The sequence below is a fragment of the Balaenoptera ricei genome, chromosome 15, assembly GCF_028023285.1.
Source record: "Balaenoptera ricei isolate mBalRic1 chromosome 15, mBalRic1.hap2, whole genome shotgun sequence".
In the NCBI taxonomy this organism is placed as follows: domain Eukaryota; kingdom Metazoa; phylum Chordata; class Mammalia; order Artiodactyla; family Balaenopteridae; genus Balaenoptera; species Balaenoptera ricei.
In genome coordinates, this window is record NC_082653.1 from 82,762,913 (window position 1) to 82,781,147 (window position 18,235).

Below are 18,235 nucleotides of genomic sequence, written 5' to 3' on the forward strand. Positions count from 1 at the left end.
ACCCAAGGTCTGTCTCCTCATTTAACCATTCTACTTCCCTTATGATAATAATTAGCATGCACTGTTAGTGCTTTGCCTCATTTCAGCATCATCAAGCACCCTATATGGCACTGGAGGTACCATCTGAGGCAGGATAACAAGACCCAGAATGGTTACGGTGCTTTTCCCAAGGCCATGTAGCTAATAGGAGGCTGAGGCAAGATTTGAACCCAGACCTGCCCTTCTCAGTGTCCTTCTCCCAGGACTCTGGTGTCATCACCTTCCCAGTTCCCTATACTGACAGGCCTCCCACCAGAAAGCACCATGGGCCACAGTGACACGGAGGAGGAGGGAGAGAAGCCAAAAGAAAGCAAGTGGTTGAGACGAACCAAACCAACTAAACCAGTAACCTGGTTCATTAACATAAACTGCACAACTCTGACCTTAGCCAACCAACCTCACAGCCAATGAACAAGCCCAACATTTATCAGCTTCTCGGGGCTCCTCTGAGAGGCTCTGCCTCCTGCTCCCACAGAAGGGATGAGAAAGCAGGAAGGCGGTGCGAGCCCACAGCTATTCCTCACAGGAGGCCACGGCGAGCCCCCCCGCGTCGTCTCTGTGCTGTGGCTCCGCCCTCTGCTCCGGCTCTTCTCCAACATCCGCCATGAGCTGCTCCAGGTCCAGGTCGCTGGAGGCTCCATCGTCAGAGGGAACACTTCCAGCCTCCTGAGGCCGCGGCTCCTGGGGTGCAGGCCCTTCTTTCCCCACCATGGGACAGGCCCCGGGAGGAGCTGGTGGGGTCAGGACCTCTGGCACTATTCTAGCTTCTTTTTCCTCAGATGAGTCACTTACTGGGGCCTTGCTTTGGGGAGCTTTAAATTTTTTCTTAGGGCCTAAATGAAAAAGTGACAAAACTGAGAGTCTTTAAGTTTTACATATCAAATTCCTAAATTTCTAATTCCAAAACAATCTCCAGAAAAGATGACATTTTTCAGTAGACAGAAAATGGGCTTTGGAGTCAGAAAGACCTGGATTTAAGCCAGAGAACAGCCACAGGCTAGACACTGGTCTTAAGGAAATTTTAAAACCTTTGAGCCTCAGTCTCCTTACCTTTAAAATGGCAAATATCCAATCATAGAGATAATGAAAGAAGTAAAGGGAAATAAAGGGAACAATCATAGAACTATGTATCTAGCCAGCCCACAGAAATGTCAATAAATGTTAGTTCCCGCCTCCTCACCATTCTCCTGTCCCTGGAACAAATAAAATCACTAACCATTATGTTTCTATAATATGTGCTGCATTCATATAAAATGCTCAATTAAGACCACAAAAGGCAGAAAAAGAGTGTAAGACAAAAACAGCAACAAAGAACAAGGGCAAAAAAACCAGTAAGGAATGTTGTACGTATTAATCTAACTGTATTCATAATCACTTTGAACGCCAATCACTTTGGTCTAAGTGAACCAATTAAAAGCTAAAGACTGTCAAAGTGGATCAAAAAAACATTGCCCACCTATATGTCGTCTACAAGAAACCCACTTTAAAGATAAAGACACATATATGGGACTTCCCTGGTGGCACAGTGGTTAAGAATCCGCCTGCAGGGGCTTCCCTGGTGGCGCAGTGGTTGAGAATCTGCCTGCCAATGCAGGGGACATGGGTTCGAGCCCTGGTCTGGGAAGATCCCACATGCCGCGGAGCAACTAGGCCCGTGAGCCACAACTACTGAGCCTGCGCGTCTGGAGCCTGTGCTCCACAACAAGAGAGGCTGCGACAGTGAGAGGCCCGCGCACCGCGATGAAGAGTGGCCCCCGCTCGCTGCAACTAGAGAAAGCCCTCACACAGAAACGAAGACCCAACACAGCCAAAAATAAATTAATTAATTAATTAATTAATTTAAAAAAAAATCATGACTGCAGTTTAAACACAAGAGCCAAAATCCATGTTGCTTTAAAAAAAAAAGAATCCGCCTGCCAGTGCAGGGGACACGTGTTCAAACCCTGGTCCAGGAAGATCCCACATGCCGTGGAGCAGCTAAGCCCGTGCGCCACAACTACTGAGCCTTTGCTCTAGAGCCTGTGAGCCACAACTACTGAGCCCGTGTGCCACAACTACTGAAGCCCATGTGCTCTAGCTCCTTGTGAGTCAGTTTTCACATAATTGTCTAGAAATTTGTCTATTTTGTTTAGTGAAATGTATTGTCACAGACATAACTTTTCATATCTGCACAAGCTCTAGTTATGTCTCCTTTTTCGTTTCTGGTATCGACCCACTCATGCTTTCTCTCTTACTTAATAAATCTTGTTAAAAGTTCATTAATTGTCTGAGTCTTTTCTTTTTTTTAATATTTATTTATTTATTTGGTTGCATTGGGTCTTAGTTGCAGGATCTTCATCACGGCATGTGGGATCTTTCGTTGTGGAGCGCAGGCTCTGCATTGCTGCACACGGGCTCCTCTCTAGTTGTGGCGCTCGGGTTCTAGAGCGCTCAGGCTTAGTTGCCCCGTGGCATGTGGGATCTTAGTTCCTCCACCGGGGATCGAATCAGCGTCCCCTGCACTGGAAGGTGGATTCTTAACCACTGGACCACCAGGGAAGTCTCCTGAGTCTTTTCAAAGAGTCAAATTTTGGCTTTTTCTATGCTTTCTACTTTGTTTGTTTTCTATGAAATTACTCATTTTATCTTTATTATTGACTTCTTTCCACTTTGTTTGGATTACTTTGCTCTTCTTTTTCTAACTTTTTGAAATAGATATATATAGCTCAGTCCATTTCAGCCTTTTTTTCTTTTCAAATAGAAGCATTAAGGCTATAAAACTTCCTACATCCTGCTTTAATTGCATTCCCCAAGTAACTATGTGGTCAGAATGTTATCTCATATCCATTTTTATTTCTTCTTTGATCCATACATTTTTAGAACTGTGTTTCTTGATTTCCCCAAATGACTTTTTCTTGTTTATCTTTCTGTTATTGTTTTCTGCAGGGGAAGTAGAGTTATTTGAAAGCAAGAAGGCCATTCTTGTAAGAAGGCAGAGGTGATACCATTGTTATTTTTTTTTTCTTTTATTTGAAGACATAAACTTCTGCTTCATGAAGAACAGCTGCTACCTTCAAATAAATATGGTGGTGACTCAGACAACAGGCTGATGAGTGACAGCCTGATACAGGTAGGACAGAACTGCTGGGTCCTACCTTGGTGACTGGAAATCTCCTTCCCCTTAGAAAGTGAAGGAAACACAAACCACTGATAGATTCTTCTTTCACTACCCACAGGTCCTCTATTTCAAGATGTCCTGGCCTGACAGTAACATCCCTCAGCCCCTGGGACCCTACTCTGCCTCTAAATCTGCCTCCAAGTTCTCAGAATCTCCCTTGCTCTTGGACTTTCTCCTCCAGGAGCTCTCAGACCTGACCCATCTTCTGTACTAGCCTCCAACCGTGGGCGATGGTGAGGGATTTTTGAGCCTCCACGAGCCCCCAGACCTTCACCTACCACCTAAGGGGTCCTGCTTAGGCCAACTGTGCCCTGGCAGGCTACCTGGAAGCATCCTTGTGACCACAGACCACCAAGAGGGCAGACCCATGACCCACAGTGGAGATCTGCTTTGGGTCCTGCCCTGAAGCCCAGGGTCCCTGGGGATATCCAGGATCTGGAAATGGCACATACCTGCTATCCTTCCCCCTGCTCTGGTGCAAGTGCAGCTGATCTACTCTAACAAAGTAGTTGGTGTTTTGGAGAATATGAAGAAAGCAAAGGACCACAGTAGATTTCATGGGGCATTTCCATGGAATTTGAAAACAAGTTAATTAGAAAACACCAAAACTGACATACAAGAGGAGAGAGAGAAAGAAAGAACAGAGCATGCACGAGCTGTTGGTAAACGTCCAAGGTCTAACATACTGGTAACTGGAATTTCAGAAGAAAAGAGTGAAAAACAATGCAGAAGAAATATTTGAAGAGACAACGTCTAAAGTTTTCCAAAATCAATTAAAAAAAATCAACCCACAGATCCAAGAAGCTCAGAAAACTCCAAGAACACACACACACACACACACACACACACACACACCCCTAAACACATCATATTTAAACTAATGAAAACCAAAGAGAAAAATTCAAGGCAACCAGAGGAAAAATATGGCATCTCATACAAAGAGGAACAAAGATAAGAATTACAACAGGCTTCAGGTCATAAGTTAGAAGAAAATAAAATGACATCTCTGAAGTTCTGAAAGAAAAACTACCAATCCAGAATACTATACCCAGTAAAACTAACTTTCAAAAATGGTGACAAGGGACTTCCCTGGTGGTGCAGTGGTTAAGAATCCATCTGCCAATGCAGGGGACACAGGTTTGAGCCCTGGTCCGGGAAGATCCCACATGCCACCAAGCAACTAAGCCCATGCGCCACAACTACTGAGCCTGCGCTCTAGAACCACAAGCCACAACTACTGAAGCCCGCATGCCTAGAGCCTGTGTTCCACAACAAAGAGAAGCCACCACAATGAGAAGCCCACGCACCACAACGAAGAGTAGCCCCTGCTCGCCGCGACTAGAGAAAGCCTGTGCTCAGCAACAAAGACCCAACGCAGCCAATAAATAAATAAATTTATTTATTTAAAAAATGGTGACAAAATGACTTTTTCTTACAAACCAATGTTGGTGAGGATGTGGAGTAACTGGAGTTCTCAAACATTGCTGATGGGAATGCAAAATGGTACAGCCACTGTGGAAACAGTTTGACAGTTTCTTATAAAATTAATATACACCAAATATCCTTCAAATACAACAACCCCAGTATAAACAAACTGGTACATCCTTACAATGGAATACTACTCAGCAATAAAAAGGAACAAATTACTTTTACATTTAACAACATGGATGAATCTTAAATACATTAAGCTAAGTGAGAGAAGCCAAACTCAGAAGGCTACATACTCTATGATCTATTTTTATATGACATTCTGGAAAAGGTAAAGCTATTTTAAAAGGAAACATCAATGATTGCCAGAGGGAGGTGACTACAAAGGATCATGAGGGAAGTTTTTAGGGTCATGAAAACATTTTGTATCTTGATTGCATTTGTGGTTATGCAATTACATGTCCATCAAAATGTATAGTTATAACACTAAAAAGTAAATTTCACTGTGTGTAAATTATACCTCAGTAAGTCCAAAATTTTTAAATGACAAAAATACTTTTAATATTTTAAAATGCATTGATAGGACTTCCCTGGTGGCACAGTGGTTAAGAATCCGCCTGCCAATGAAGGGGACGTGGTTTCAAGCCCTGGTCCAGGAAGATCCCACACGCTGCAGAGCAACTAAGCCCGCGAGCCACAATGACTGAGCCCTTGTGCCACAACTACTGAAGCCCCCACGCCTACAGCCAGTGCTCCGCAACAAGAGAAGCCACCGCAATGAGAAGCCCATGCACTGCAACAAAGAGTAGCCCTCGCTCGCCACAACTAGAGAAAGCCCACGCGAAGCAATGAAGACCCAACGCAGACAAAAATTAATTAATTAATTTTAAAAAAACATTCTGGGCTTGCCTGGTGGCACAGTGGCTAAGAATCCACCTGCCAATGCAGGGGACACAGGTTCAAGCCCTGGTCCGGGAAGATCCCACATGCTGCGGAGCAACTAAGCCCGTGCACCACAACTACTGAGCCTGTGCTCGAGAGCCCGCGAGCCACAACTACTGAGCCCACGTGCCACAACTACCGAGCCCACGTGCCACAACTACCGAAGCCCGCACGCCTAGAGCCCGTGCTCTGCAACAACAGAAGCCACCATAATGAGAAGCCCGCGCACCACAACAAAGAGTAGCCCCCGCTCGCCACAACTAGAGAAAGCCCGCGTGCAGCAATGAAGACCCAATGCAGCCAAAAATAAATAAATAAATAAATTTATTTAAAAAAAAAACACATTCTATCTACTTTAAATAAATAAATAAATAAATGCATTGATAATCTGTCAAATTTTAAAGGAATTATCAGAGGGCAAAATCTAAATGAAACTGGGAACTCAGAGAGTAATACACTAAAGACTGCTTTCCCCTTGAGGGCATTTGCCAAGCTCAAGAAACTTGAGATTTGGTGTGCAGGAAGCCAAGAGCAGGATACAAACCCCGAAGTCTTTGACAATGTGGTGAGTCTAATAGGAAATTGCCCGCCTGGCATAAAGTCAGGGTCTCAAAGTTCTACACCCTCATATTGTGTGACCTGGAGACCACCACCCCACACTCAAGCAGAGGATTTCAAAGAATTTGACTGTCTTCGACCTTGGTCCAGAACAGACAGAGAAAATTCTTTCTGGAGAATTTATACCCACAAGCCAGCCCTTAGGTAGATGTGCAGTCCAAATTCACAGAACCATTGGTCTGAAAAATCTCAACCTGTGTTAATTTAACACACTCTAGGACGTTATTAGCCTAGATTTTTGTCAGAAGCAAAAATTTTCTTTGGAGAAGCCCACTATCAGGTGGGATTCTTCTATGCCTATTTGGTAACCTCTGAATTCAGTACCAAATTAATAGAAAATTCAATTCCAGATTAATGAGCAAGGGATCTTACTTGGGTCACATTTAAATTAACCATAAGGTGTTGCTATTAATAGGGGTAACTAACCCAGAGCCAAACATGCTTATGATTTAGATCCATTAACTGTTCCTCACAGTCTCTGTGGCCTTCAAACCAGCTTTCCCATTTGTTACTTTTTGGCCATCTTTCCAATTTCTTCTTTTAGTTTTTTGCTCTTGTTAGCAGCTTTGACTTGAATTTGTCATTCCAATATCTAATATTAAATTAACTGCTTTAAAAATTATTTTTCCCCAGCTTTATTGAGGTAAAACTAATAAAAATTGTATATATTTAGGTTGTACAGCGTGATTTTTTAAGGTGTACAACATGATGGTTTAATATATGTATACATCGTGAACCAAGCTAATTAACACATTCATCACCTCACACTGTTACCTTTTTCTTGTGTATGTGGCAAGAACACCTAAGATCTACTCACTTAGCAAATTTCAGGTATACAATACAGTGTTGAGTATAATCACCATGCTGTACATTAGATCCCCAGAACTTATAACTGAAAGTTTGTACCCTTTGATCAACATCTCCTCATTTCCCCCACTCCCCAGCCCTTGGCAACCATTTTATCCTCTGGTTCTATGAGTTCAACTTTTTAGATTCCACATACAAGTGAGATCATACAGTATTTGCCTTTCTGTGTCTGGCTTATTTCCCTTAGAAAATGTCCTCCAGGTTCACCCATGCTGCCAAAAAATGGCAGGATTTTCTTTTTTAAGGCTGAAAAATATTCCTGTGTGTGTGTGTATACATATGTGTATCTCACATTTTCTTTATCCATTCATCCATTAATGAACACTTATGTTGTTTCCATATCTTGGCTATTGTGGATAATGCTACAGTGAACATGGGAGTACAGATATCTCTTTAACATACTGAGTTCATTTCATTTGGATACCCAGAAGTGGGATTGGGATCATATGGTAATGGTAATTACCATGGTAATTTTATTTTTAATTTTTTGAGGAAACTCCATACTGTTTTCTATAATGGTTATACCAATTTACATTCTCACTAACAGTCAGTACACACAGGTTCCCTTTTCTCCTCAATCTCGCCATCACCTGTTATCTCTTATCTTTTTGATAATAGCCATCCTAAACAGGTGTGAAGTGGTATCTCATTGTGGTTCGGATTTGCATTTCCCTGACGATTAGTGATGCTGAGCACATTTTCATATACCTGTTGGCCATTTGTATGTCTTCTTCGGAAAAATGTCTATTCATGTCCTTTGACAATATTTAAATTGGGTTGCTTCTTTGCAATTGAGTTGTATGAATTCCTTATATATTTTAGACATTAACCAATTATACAGTTTGCAAATATTTTCTCCCATTCTGTAGGTTACCTTTTCATTTTGTTTCCTTTGCTATGAAGAAGCTTTTTAGTTTGAGGTAGTCTCACTCGTTTTTGCATTTGCTGCCTTTGCTTTTGGTGTCATATCCAAAAAAATCACAACCAAGGCCAATGCCAAAGAGCTTTTTCCCTATGTTTTCCTCTAGGAGTCTATTGCTTCAGGTCTTACATTTAAGTCTTCAGTCTGTTCTAAGTTAATTTTTGTGTATGGCATAAGTGTCTAATTTCATTCTTTTGCATGTGGTAACTAGTTTTCCCAACACTACATGGTAATTCACAAAATTGAATACTACGCATGTGAAAATGAATGAATTACAGCTACCCACAATAAATGGGTAAATCACCCCTCTTCTGGAGGTGAGCCTGGGTGCAGATGCAGAGTTTTCTGGTAAGGTGGCTTGAAGCAGAGATAGCAGGGACAATGGTCTTTGCTTTCCCTGTGAAGTAAGTGCTGCCCCCTTCCGGAAGTGAAGAGAGAATGATGTGATGTGATTGACAGGTGCTTTGGGCGATGGGAGAAGGCATAAAAGATTGCATTTAAGAATGTATATAGGGGCTTCCCTGGTGGCACAGTGGTTAAGAATCTCCCTGCCAATGCAAGGGACACAGGTTCGAACCCTGGTCCGGGAAGACCCCACATGCCGCAGAGCAACTAAGCCCCTGCGCCACAACTACTGAGCTTGTGCTCTAGAGCCCGCGAGCCACAACTACTGAGCCCACATGCCACAACTACTGAAGCCTGCGTGCCTAGAGCCCGTGCTCCGCAGCAAGAGAAGCCACTGCAATGAGAAGTCCATGCACCGCAACGAAGAGTAGCCCCCCGCTCGCCCAATTAGAGAAAGCCCACATGCAGCCACGAAGACCCAACATAGCCCAAAATAAATAAATTAAATAAATAAAATTAAAAAAAAAAAAAGAATGTATATAACAAAACACGGGAATTCCCTGGCAGTCCAGTGGTTAGGACTTGGCAATTTCACTGTCGGGGCCTGGGTTTGATCCCTGGTCGGAGAAATAAGATCCCACAAGACACGTAGCGCAGCCAAAGGCGGGAAAAGAAAAGGAACGTATACAACAAAACAGAAACAGGCTCACAGATATAGAGAACAAAGTAGTGGTTATCAGTGAGGGAAGGGAAGGGAGAAGGGGCAAAATAGGGGTATGGGATTAAGAGATCCAAACTGCTATGTATAAAATAAATAAGCAACAAGGATGTATTGTACAGCACAGAGAAATACAGCCACTTGTAATAACTTTAAATGGAGTACAATCTATAAAAATATTGAATCACTATGTTGTATACCTGAAACCAATATAATATTATAAATCAACTACAATTCAATTTAAAAAATCAAAAAATAAAAATAGAACCTAGGATAACCACCCCACCCCCCAAAAAAGAAGGGGAACTTTTAGCATCACCAATTTGTGCACTAACCCATTGTGGTATGTTGCAACAGAAAAAATGGCAACAAATTCTTTGCAGCTCCTTCTGTCAAGATGGAGAGGCTATTTCCCCATCCCTGAATCTGGGCTGGCCTGCTTTGGTCAACAGAATGTGATGTAAGTGATATTGTGCAATTTCTGAGCCTAGACCTCAAGTGGCCTTGCAGCTTCTGCTCTCAAGGGGCACAGTGGGGAGAGGACATTTCCAGAAATAATGACCAACACCAGGTATCACCTAATGCTAAGTGAACAATATAGAGAAGGCATAGCTAGACTTTAAAATAAGGTTGGCACATTCAGGGGAGGTTTTCTGTAGGAGATGAGAGAGCTGAGCCTGGGTGTTTGAGATGGTGGAGAAAAGCGAGAGGATGGGGAGTGGGGGGGGAGTGGGCTCAAAGGCCCGCAGGAGAGGAGGATGTGGGTCTCTGAAAGGCGGTAGGCAGTCAGCCAAACTGGAGCGGAGAGCTGTTCTTGGAGAGAACTGGCCAAGAAAGCCTGGGTTATTCTGCAGCCAATGTCTGCCAGTGACTTGTGAGGAGAGGAAGCTGATCATATAGGTCCAGTTTTCCTAAGAGTTTTCACAAAAAAGAAGTTTGAAAGAAACAATCACTCTGGGCCCAACCTCCTAATATCTTAAGCACTTTTTCCGTCTGCTGTCAGCCCCACGCTGTTGTCCTCACTCCCTGTCTCTAAGGGATCATTTCCATCAGTGTTTGTATCCATTCACAACTCATCTTGTAAACAGCTGAAAACACAGTCAGAACAGCTTAGGCACGAAAGGAGTTGATTAGCCCAGGTGACTGATGAGTTAGCAGCGGATCTGGCTTCCCGTGCTCACTCCTGTCATCTGGTCTGTTTCTCTTCACTGCCCACTTCTGCCCCCTACCGTTCAGCTTCATTCTCTCATTCTCAGTCCCTCTTAGGTGGCCCCAGCAGCAGCGGGCTCTTCCAACAAGGGGGCAAGATGACCCATCCTCCCATGTCAGTCTTGCAGGAAAGAACGAGACTTTTTCCCTTAGCTCCAGCAAAACCCCTAAGATTGCTAAGGTGACCCGTCCATCCTGGAGACAATCAGTGTGGCCAAAGGGATGTGTTGCTCTGGGTGACCAGCCCTGAGTCAAGGGCAGGATACCCATGTTCTAGAAAGTAAGTCGAGACTGGAACTTTTATCTGTTTAACTTGAGAGTGTACAGCTCTAAATAACCCGTCCCCTCCTCTCTCATCCTCCGTGCAGCCCTGAAGCCAGTGGATCTACACACCACGTATCAGTTGGGTTCTCTGATGGCCGTGGACACTGCTCGGGGCATAGTGCGGCACTGGCACGCACAGCTGGCCCCTGCGCTCCCTCCACACACCAGTGGCCTCATTACAATTGGTGGCCCATGAATTGGGGGTGGCCTGGCTGGGGGCCCCCACACCGTGGTGGTGCCTAGGCACCCACTTCACCACCTTCCCTCCGTCCATCTTTGTGCAACGACTGGCAGGGATCCGGGCCGCCGTGGCTGCACTGCTGGCCTGGGAGCCCCGCACTCTGGTGGTCATCAAACTGGCCAACACCGGCTACAAGTCCACGTACAGCAGCAACTGGTTCTCCCTCCAGGTGAACCGGCTCCTCTGAGCTGCCTCTGCTGACCATGTGGCCTTCGTGGATGCCTGGGAAGTGACCTCCAGCCTGGCCCTGCATGACGGCATCCACCCGGAGAGGCTCATCGTCCACAACAAGGTGGACTTCCTCCTCTCCTTCCTCTCCCCAACCTGAGTGCTTCTGTCCATCCTGGGGCTGTGTGAACAGAGGGCCCAGGCACGGGGACCCAGTTGTGAAGAGGACCACAGCCACAGTAGGACTTCTGGGATAAGGGCAGGTGCCATCAAGCTCTCTCACCTGGAAGACCGCAATGGCTTTCGATCTAGTCCAGCCCATTCTACTGTTGCCCCACTCCAACCCCTTCTCCACTCAGAACAAGAGTGAGTATTTTAAAACATATATGAGACCAGGTCAACGGCCTGGTCTTTTGTATCAGTATAAAGCCAAAGCCTTCTATCTCAGGACAAATCCAGACCCCTCACTATGGTTACCAAGGCCCTGCAAGATGGCGCTGCCTAACTCTGTAGGCTCATTTATTGCCACTCTTCCCCAGCGTTCTGCAACCCAACCCCAAGGTCTTCTTGCTGCTCAAGTAGGTCAAGCCTGCCTCGGGGCCTTTATACCTGCTGTTCCAGCGCCTGGAATGCCCCTCTCCCATACCTCCATGTGGCCAGCTTTTTCTCATTCAGTTCTCTCATCAAACATCACCTAGGAGGCTTTTCCTGACCACTCTCCCACCCCAGTACTCTATACCCTTCTCACCCTGCTTTTTCTGCATATCAGTAACCAGAACCCGTAATTATTTGATTTACTACTATTATTATTTACCTGTCTCCTTGAGTTTGTCTGGCTTGCTCACTGCTGTATCCCCGTGACCTCGAGCCGTGCTTGAGACATTGCAGGTGTGTTAAGCAGCATTCATTGAACGAATTAATAACTTAAAGTCAGATGACTAGAATGATACCTGTCTGCCCTGCACCTTCTCTCAGCAAGCTGCCTCCTCTGAGAAACAGGCGATGTATCGCCAAAGTGTCCCCTTGTTGCACTTGTTGGATTTTATCTGCATGATTATCACTATGAATGCTTCACATTTACATTTAGGGCAGTATGACTTTTTTTCTTTTTTCTTTTTTCTTGGAGAATAGTTGAAGGGCAGTATGATTTTCAATGCAGTTTCTACTTTTATTTTGGAAGACTCTCCCAAGAACATTCTCCCATTTTACTAATGAAGCCCGAGAGGTGGCACACAGCTGAGCCAGTCCTCGGTCCTAGTGATACTGGTGACAGCTGTGGCAAAAGTACTCTGTCCTCGCTGGAAAACTGGCCTCCTGGAAGGGCTGGAAGTGACAACCCATGACTCCTCTCTGACACGTCCTCTCGTGTCCTGGACGTCAGTTCCTTGTCTGGGGGTGGGGGGCTGGGGTCCCTGAAAGGAATCCAGTCAAGACTGGGGTTTATCGGTGCACCGTGGGCTCCTTGTCTCCGATCACGAGATCTGGCCGGCTGTTCCCCAGACTCTCTGTCTCTGGCGCCGAGGCTTCCCTGATCACCCTAAAGGGGGCTCCGTGACCAGGCACGACCACGTCGGCAGTGCCTAGGACCCTCTTCCGGCTGTGCTCCTGGGACACCGGGTCTTCGCTCAGCGCCTGCCACGAGTCCTCGTCCCCATCACGTTCAAACACATCGCCCACTACCATGACGGTACCCAGGGCCGTGCCAGCCACCACCACGCTCACGTCCCGCTGGCCACCATGGCCGGGCGTGGCCCACACCTCGAGTCCCGGCCCCAACCGCAGAGGCTGCTCCTCAGCCAGCCCGTGGGGGAGGTAGCGGCCCCCGGGGAGGCAAAAGTCGTGCGAGACCAGCAAGGCCGCGCCGGGAAACAGCCCCAGGTTCCCGATGTGGTCCGAGTGTCCGTGGGTCCCCACCACCAGAGTCACATCTCCCGGGGCCACGCCCTGCCGCGCCAGGGCCCCCAGGAGCGCCTCTCGAGCCCAGGGCCCCGCGGTGTCCACGAGGATGGGGCCACGGGCCGCCTCCTCCAGGGCGGTCTTCGCCTCGTAGCCCTCGGGCGGGGGGGGCTCTCGGTGGCCGGAGGCCGTGCCCCAGGCCTGGGGCAGAACAAGGGTCACGGAGCCGTCGGCGCGCACGGCGTCGCCGACCCCCTCGGGCTCCGCGTAGCCCTGCAGCAGAACCACCACAGAAAAGGCGTCGCCGGGCATCCGCAGAGGAGGCTCCCCGCGCAGCGGCTCGGTGCGCACTAGACCGCTCATGGCCGGAGAGGGACGGGCTGGGGAAAGGAAGTGGGGCCTTCGGCGACTGTCCGCTCCCTTCGGATTTCCACACTCGCCCAGCCTCCGCGGAGTGAATCTCAGTTCCTTGCCACCCCTCTCACACCCTTAAGTTGGCATCGCCCAACTGAACTTCGGCGAGAATGCACCCGTCCCTCAGCGTCTTCGGCCACCACCCCGCTCGCGTGTGAGGGCCTCAACCGGCACCTTCCGGAGATAACCTTGTTATTTTCTTCATTCTAACCGGAGCCGCTCTCTACCTTGGACCTAGTTTTAGCGCCTCTTAGGTCTTGCCTCACTCTGAGGAAAGAAGAGACACCGGAAAAGCGCGTGGGAGTTTGTCCTCTGCGAGCTCCCGTAACCCAAGTATGGCGGCCCAGGCGTCGCCGCGCACGTAACTTAATTACGGCGCGTTTTCAGGCATGCGCGGACCGCGGCTGCGCAGTCCCAAGCCTGAAACCCGATCTCAGCCCGCTGATCCGTGCCACCCTCCTTGGGCTGGAAAACTACAAAGCACCGTTAGCTTTTAACAGGACGGCGACCAACGGCCCTATTCACTGGGCGCTGCCGTACCGGCCAGCTAAGATGTGTGCACGGCAGTTGTTTGAAATTTGGGGCTCAGCTGATATTTAAAAAAAGTTTACTAGCGTTATAGAAAATTTGGCACCTTTGCTGTTACGTGGTGGCCCCGCAGTGAAATTAATATGAAGTAGACCAAGTGTCTACCCCAGCTAACTTATCAGTGTTACTCCTTCCCCATCCAGTGTCCCCTTCCCGTTCACAGATTGTTGGCATGTAGCCTCCTAGACGCCGGCAGCGTGTATAGGTCGTAGAGAATGTCCATTCTGCTTCTTTGTTATGAGTCTAAAAACAGACCCTCGAGGGGCAAAGTGACTTTGCCAAGGTCCACTGCTTCTAAGCCATGTTGACCTCTGGGTCCGGTGGGGAGTAGCGGACATATTTAAATATCTCAATACTGTCACCACACACACCTGACAAGGGGATAAATGGCAGGTAGAGGACTCATCTGTCGGCGCCGGGCTTCCACCTACTGCTCCCACTTTTCTCCCCATAGCTATGCCATGCTGCACCACCAGGATCCTGCCTGAGACTACACGGGAGAGAAGAGCTACAGGCTCTAGGGTGGGGTCACTCACACATACACACACTCTGAAAGCTGTGGGGCAGGGAGCGCTCAGACTTCAGAGGGTTCTTCTCCAAGAACCCTGTCCCTCCTGGGGGCTCAGAGGCAAAGGTCAGAGTTCCTCTGGGTCATGCTTGGGGTGGCCTGGTGTGTTAGTCACCTCCTCCTCCTCCTCCTCCTCCTCTTCCGTCTTCTCTTGCCCATCTGTGAGCTTCTCCTTTCCAGTCCAAGTTTCCTGTAGACATGCTAGGTTGGGTGATAGAAAACAATTTAGACATTGGTCCTGGGGAGAGGGAAGGTTGTGGCCTGGCAAGAAAGGGGCCAGCCCCAAGGCTTACCAGTTTCAGTAGCTCGGAGCACATGACCTTCACAGAGAAAATGCTGAAGGGGCTGCTCCTGATGGTGGAAATACCAGTCTCCCACGACGTCTTCAAACTCCTCCAGCATCGTCTCACACTGGTCAGGTGGAAAGGTCAGAAGGGTAACTGCTCTGCTGGCCTCTGCAGACCCTCCTCTCTGCTCTTCACTCCCTGTCTCCCCACCCCACTTCAGAAAGGCAGGGAACCAGGAGGTTAAACTTGGCTCATTAGATGTGTGATCCTCATTCATTCAACAGACATTTACCAGCACCTACTCTGCCAAGTAAGTTATTATACTCCGAGTCTCAGTTCCTTGCCTGTAAAATGGGAAGTGGTAATAGTACCTACCACATCAGGTTGTTGTGAGGGTAAAATGAGGCAGCAGCTGGAAAGTATGTGGCCCCAAATCGGGCACACAGTAGGTGCTCAGTAAGTGGCAGTATATATCATTAGCCTCCATTATTACTTCTTGATATGCTCCTGGGCCCACTTCAGTCAATGGCAGAGTCCCTGCTCTGCTCAAAGACGGACCTCCTTAGGATCTAGCTCCCCTCTCAGGTTCCCTTCTCACCTCCCTGGGCAGTGCAGTATCCTATCCTACCTGCTTCTTGAGGAACGTGACCTCCACGCTGGGCTCATCCCACAGCTCCAAAGGGATCCCCAGATCCACCTTCACCCCCTTCTGCACCAGGCCTTTCAGCGTTGCCATGGTCTGACTCTGCCCCTGAGAGATGGGAATTTGAGATCAGCCCAGGCCACTGCCCTGCCTCCTCCCCTTTTTGCCATATCAGCTTTGTCAACTACTGGAGACCCCGGTGAGTTCCACAGGGAAGAGACGAGGGAGTCTACGATGGGGAGGGGACACTCCAGAGCTGGGGGGAGCTGGGCAGACATCGTGAGGACCTCGGGGTACAGGTTGTAGTTTCTGAGAGATGGGATCCTGCCCTGGAGAAGAGTCTGACCTTGGCATATCTCAGTGAGCCCTCGCGCTCGGCATGAACACTGTAGTCCAGGATCCGCTCACATAAATTCTCCAAGGCCTCTTCCAGCCTTGTCTCTCTGTGGGAAGAGGGGAAACAAAGACTCCCTGGATGCTGTGGGCGCTCCCAGGGCTCCTTCAGGGATTGGAAGGTGGAAGAACACCAAGAAGAACTCACGAAACACTGTAAGGGATGTGTCTCTTCCTCTTGCCTGTGTCCAGCACCTGCCCCAGCTCCAGCACCTCTCGAGATCGGCCAGTGCGACTCAGCTCTTCCTGTAGCTCCAGGCTCAGCAGTTTACATACTAGATGTCCAAGGGGACGTGAAAGACAAACAAACATACCAGCAACTCATTCGGCAGATAAGCAAAGGCAGCAGAGCACAATGGTTATGGGTGCAGGCTCTGGAGCCAGCCTGGCAAGGCTGGAATCCTGACTCAGCCACTTAGTAGCTGGGTGACAATCCTGCTGTGCCTTGGTTTCTTTACCTCTAAAATGAAGATAATAATAGTACCTCCCTCACAGGGGTGTGGTGAGGATTAAATCAATCAATCTATGTAAAGCCCCAAGAATAGTGCCTGGCACGTGGTGAACACTGCCTAAGTGTTTGCTGTTTTCTGCAGTTATTTATTGAGCCCCTTCTGGATGCACAATAGCAATACAGAGAGCAATAAGACCCATGATCTATCCACAGGACGTTACCAATGTCTCTGGGGATAGATAAAAAGATAATGACAATATTGTGTAATGGACTCTACCAAGAGACTTAATCTCACTAGGAAATGCAAAATTCATTCAGTGGTCATTCATGGACTTCCTACTAGCCTACGATTTCCTCAAGGATGAGCATTGTGTCTCTTCCACCACTGTCTTCCCAGCACCAGTGGGTCCCAAGAAAAGGACAGGCCTATACAGAAGTGCCAAGCAAACTAAACACAGGGGCAAGGAGCCAAAGTGTCCCAGATGTGCCTATGGCACTATGCTAAGGATACACAGGGAGACACAGGTACTCTCCTTCCCTCCAGTGCAGTGGGAGGTGACAGATAAGGAAGGAGGCTTCCAGAGGAGGTGACATTTAAACTGGGTCTTGAAGAACCAAATACAGAAGGGCAAGGATCATTCCAGGAAAAGGAAAACAACAATGTGCAAAGGCAGAGAGGTGTGAGAGGATGAGGCAGCCTCAGTGACCGCTGAGAAGTTCAATATGGCTGAAGCATGGGCACTTTGGGGATGGGAGGTGGGGTATGGAAATGTAAGAAAGATGGAGGCCAGACCACAAACACTTGGATGCTATGCCAAAAACGTTGGCTGTAGTCTAATCACAGCAGGAGGCCTGAAGAGGTGTTAAAGCAAGGACGTACACAATTGAGTCCGTGTTTAGAAAGACTGACAGGTGTAGGGGGTTAAGAGTAGGGACTCTTGAATGAAAGGAGAGGAGAGATGAGGACCAAGTCAGGAGGAACATGGCTACTGAAATGCAGCATGGAGTGAGGTGAAGGGGAAAAGAATCCAGGAAGAAATTAAAGCCAGGGAGGCAACAAACCAGGGAACCAGGGCACTCTGAAGTGCCCCCTCCCAGCTGGGCCCCATAGGTGATACAGCCACAGAAGATGCTGCTCACTGTAAAAGCCATACAGTGCACACACCCTCTGCAAAACCTCACAATTATGGGGAACCTCTCCCAGTTGTGTGGCCTCCTCTTTCTTTTATGAGCTTCAAAGGCTGACATACTCACTCCCAAACCCCCTCAGGAGGGCGTGGGGCCTATAATTTGGGAGCGTCTCCGCCGGGGTGGAGAGAGGATGTCCACAGGTAATGAGCCTGACACCTCACTCCTGCAGGCTCTTCAGATTTAGGTCTGGTGGCATGGAGGAGACGCACACACTCACACACACGATGCTCAGTAAAGTGGTCAGTCCTGGGCCGATAGTCTCTGCACTACAATTCCCACAAACCATTGGGGGGCCCAAACCAGCAAGAAAAAGCGGGCTCCCTCTGGATGTCTCATGGGACTTGTAGTGCCATAGTTTTGGGGTAGCGCTATGTGTTCCCTCCGTTGACCCCATTCGAATTCCACCAGGCTCCATCAGAACCTCCCTCAGGTCCTGAAGGAGGTCAGGTGACCCACCCATCACGGTCCATTTGATCTGGCCCAGACGAAGGTGGGGCAGAGGGATGCGAATAGGGGCTACTCCCTTTAGATACCTTCGCATTTGCTGGGCAAGCGTTCTGTGTTATCGTCCTCCTCCTTCGGCGTCCCAGACACAGTCAAAATGAAAAGCAACATTCCCAACCGCACAGGTCCCATGATCAAGTGCCGTCCACAGCCAACCACCTCCTGCCTTCAAACCAACTTCGGGCAGGCAGCGGGCCCTTTAAATCCCAAGGCTGTCGGCTGCAACTTTAATCCAGCCTGGCATGGGAAGCGCAAGCGCAGTGCCGGCTCGAAGTGGGCGGGGCTTCGCTGCGGGGCGGGCTTCCCCGCCTGGTTTTGTGGC

The 18,235-nt window shown here is 48.1% G+C and overlaps 2 protein-coding genes and 1 pseudogene across 9 annotated transcripts in view; 1 reads left to right on the forward strand and 2 right to left on the reverse strand.

The window, feature by feature from the left end:
* Positions 1–13,823, reverse strand: part of MBLAC1 (metallo-beta-lactamase domain containing 1) — a 67,321-nt gene extending 53,498 nt beyond the window's left edge. For 3 of the 7 annotated variants that reach the window (XM_059895905.1, XM_059895903.1, XM_059895904.1), the window contains exon 1: positions 11,793–12,397. Coding sequence is in view for 4 of the 7 variants with exons in the window: in XM_059895907.1 (XP_059751890.1) it covers positions 12,419–13,237 (819 nt within the window). In the remaining 3 variants the exon portion in view is untranslated. Of the gene's footprint in view, positions 1–4,615; positions 9,948–11,792 lie in introns of those variants that run through there. The other 4 variants (XM_059895907.1, XM_059895906.1, XM_059895909.1 and 1 more) reach the window with 2 other exon arrangements.
* LOC132349395 (NXPE family member 3-like) lies at positions 520–11,138 on the forward strand (annotated as a pseudogene).
* Positions 13,824–13,878: 55 nt separating the features above from the next.
* Positions 13,879–18,166, reverse strand: CNPY4 (canopy FGF signaling regulator 4). Of its 2 annotated transcripts, XM_059895911.1 has the most exons (6): positions 17,943–18,165; positions 15,916–16,042; positions 15,721–15,817; positions 15,360–15,482; positions 14,738–14,855; positions 13,879–14,645 (listed from the first exon to the last, which is right to left on the reverse strand). In XM_059895911.1, the coding sequence occupies exons 1-6, from the start codon at positions 18,043–18,045 to the stop codon at positions 14,512–14,514; spliced, it is 702 nt and encodes a 233-aa protein (XP_059751894.1). In that variant the 5' UTR covers positions 18,046–18,165; the 3' UTR covers positions 13,879–14,511. The 2 variants fall into 2 exon arrangements, with proteins under 2 accessions (XP_059751894.1, XP_059751895.1); XM_059895912.1 differs by lacking the exon at positions 15,360–15,482 and having other exon boundaries at positions 17,943–18,166.
* Positions 18,167–18,235: the final 69 nt, after the last annotated feature.

Bases quoted from the DNA above. Each gene is read 5' to 3' on its own strand.
- CNPY4 (XM_059895911.1), bottom strand. From the start codon at position 18,045: ATGGGACCTGTGCGGTTGGGAATGTTGCTTTTCATTTTGACTGTGTCT. The intron at 16,043-17,942 runs GTATCTAAAGGG...TTGGACATCTAG, and splicing joins CTTGCCCAGCAAATGCGAAG to TATGTAAACTGCTGAGCCTG. The intron at 15,483-15,720 runs GTCAGACTCTTC...CCCATCTCTCAG, and splicing joins GCTCACTGAGATATGCCAAG to GGGCAGAGTCAGACCATGGC.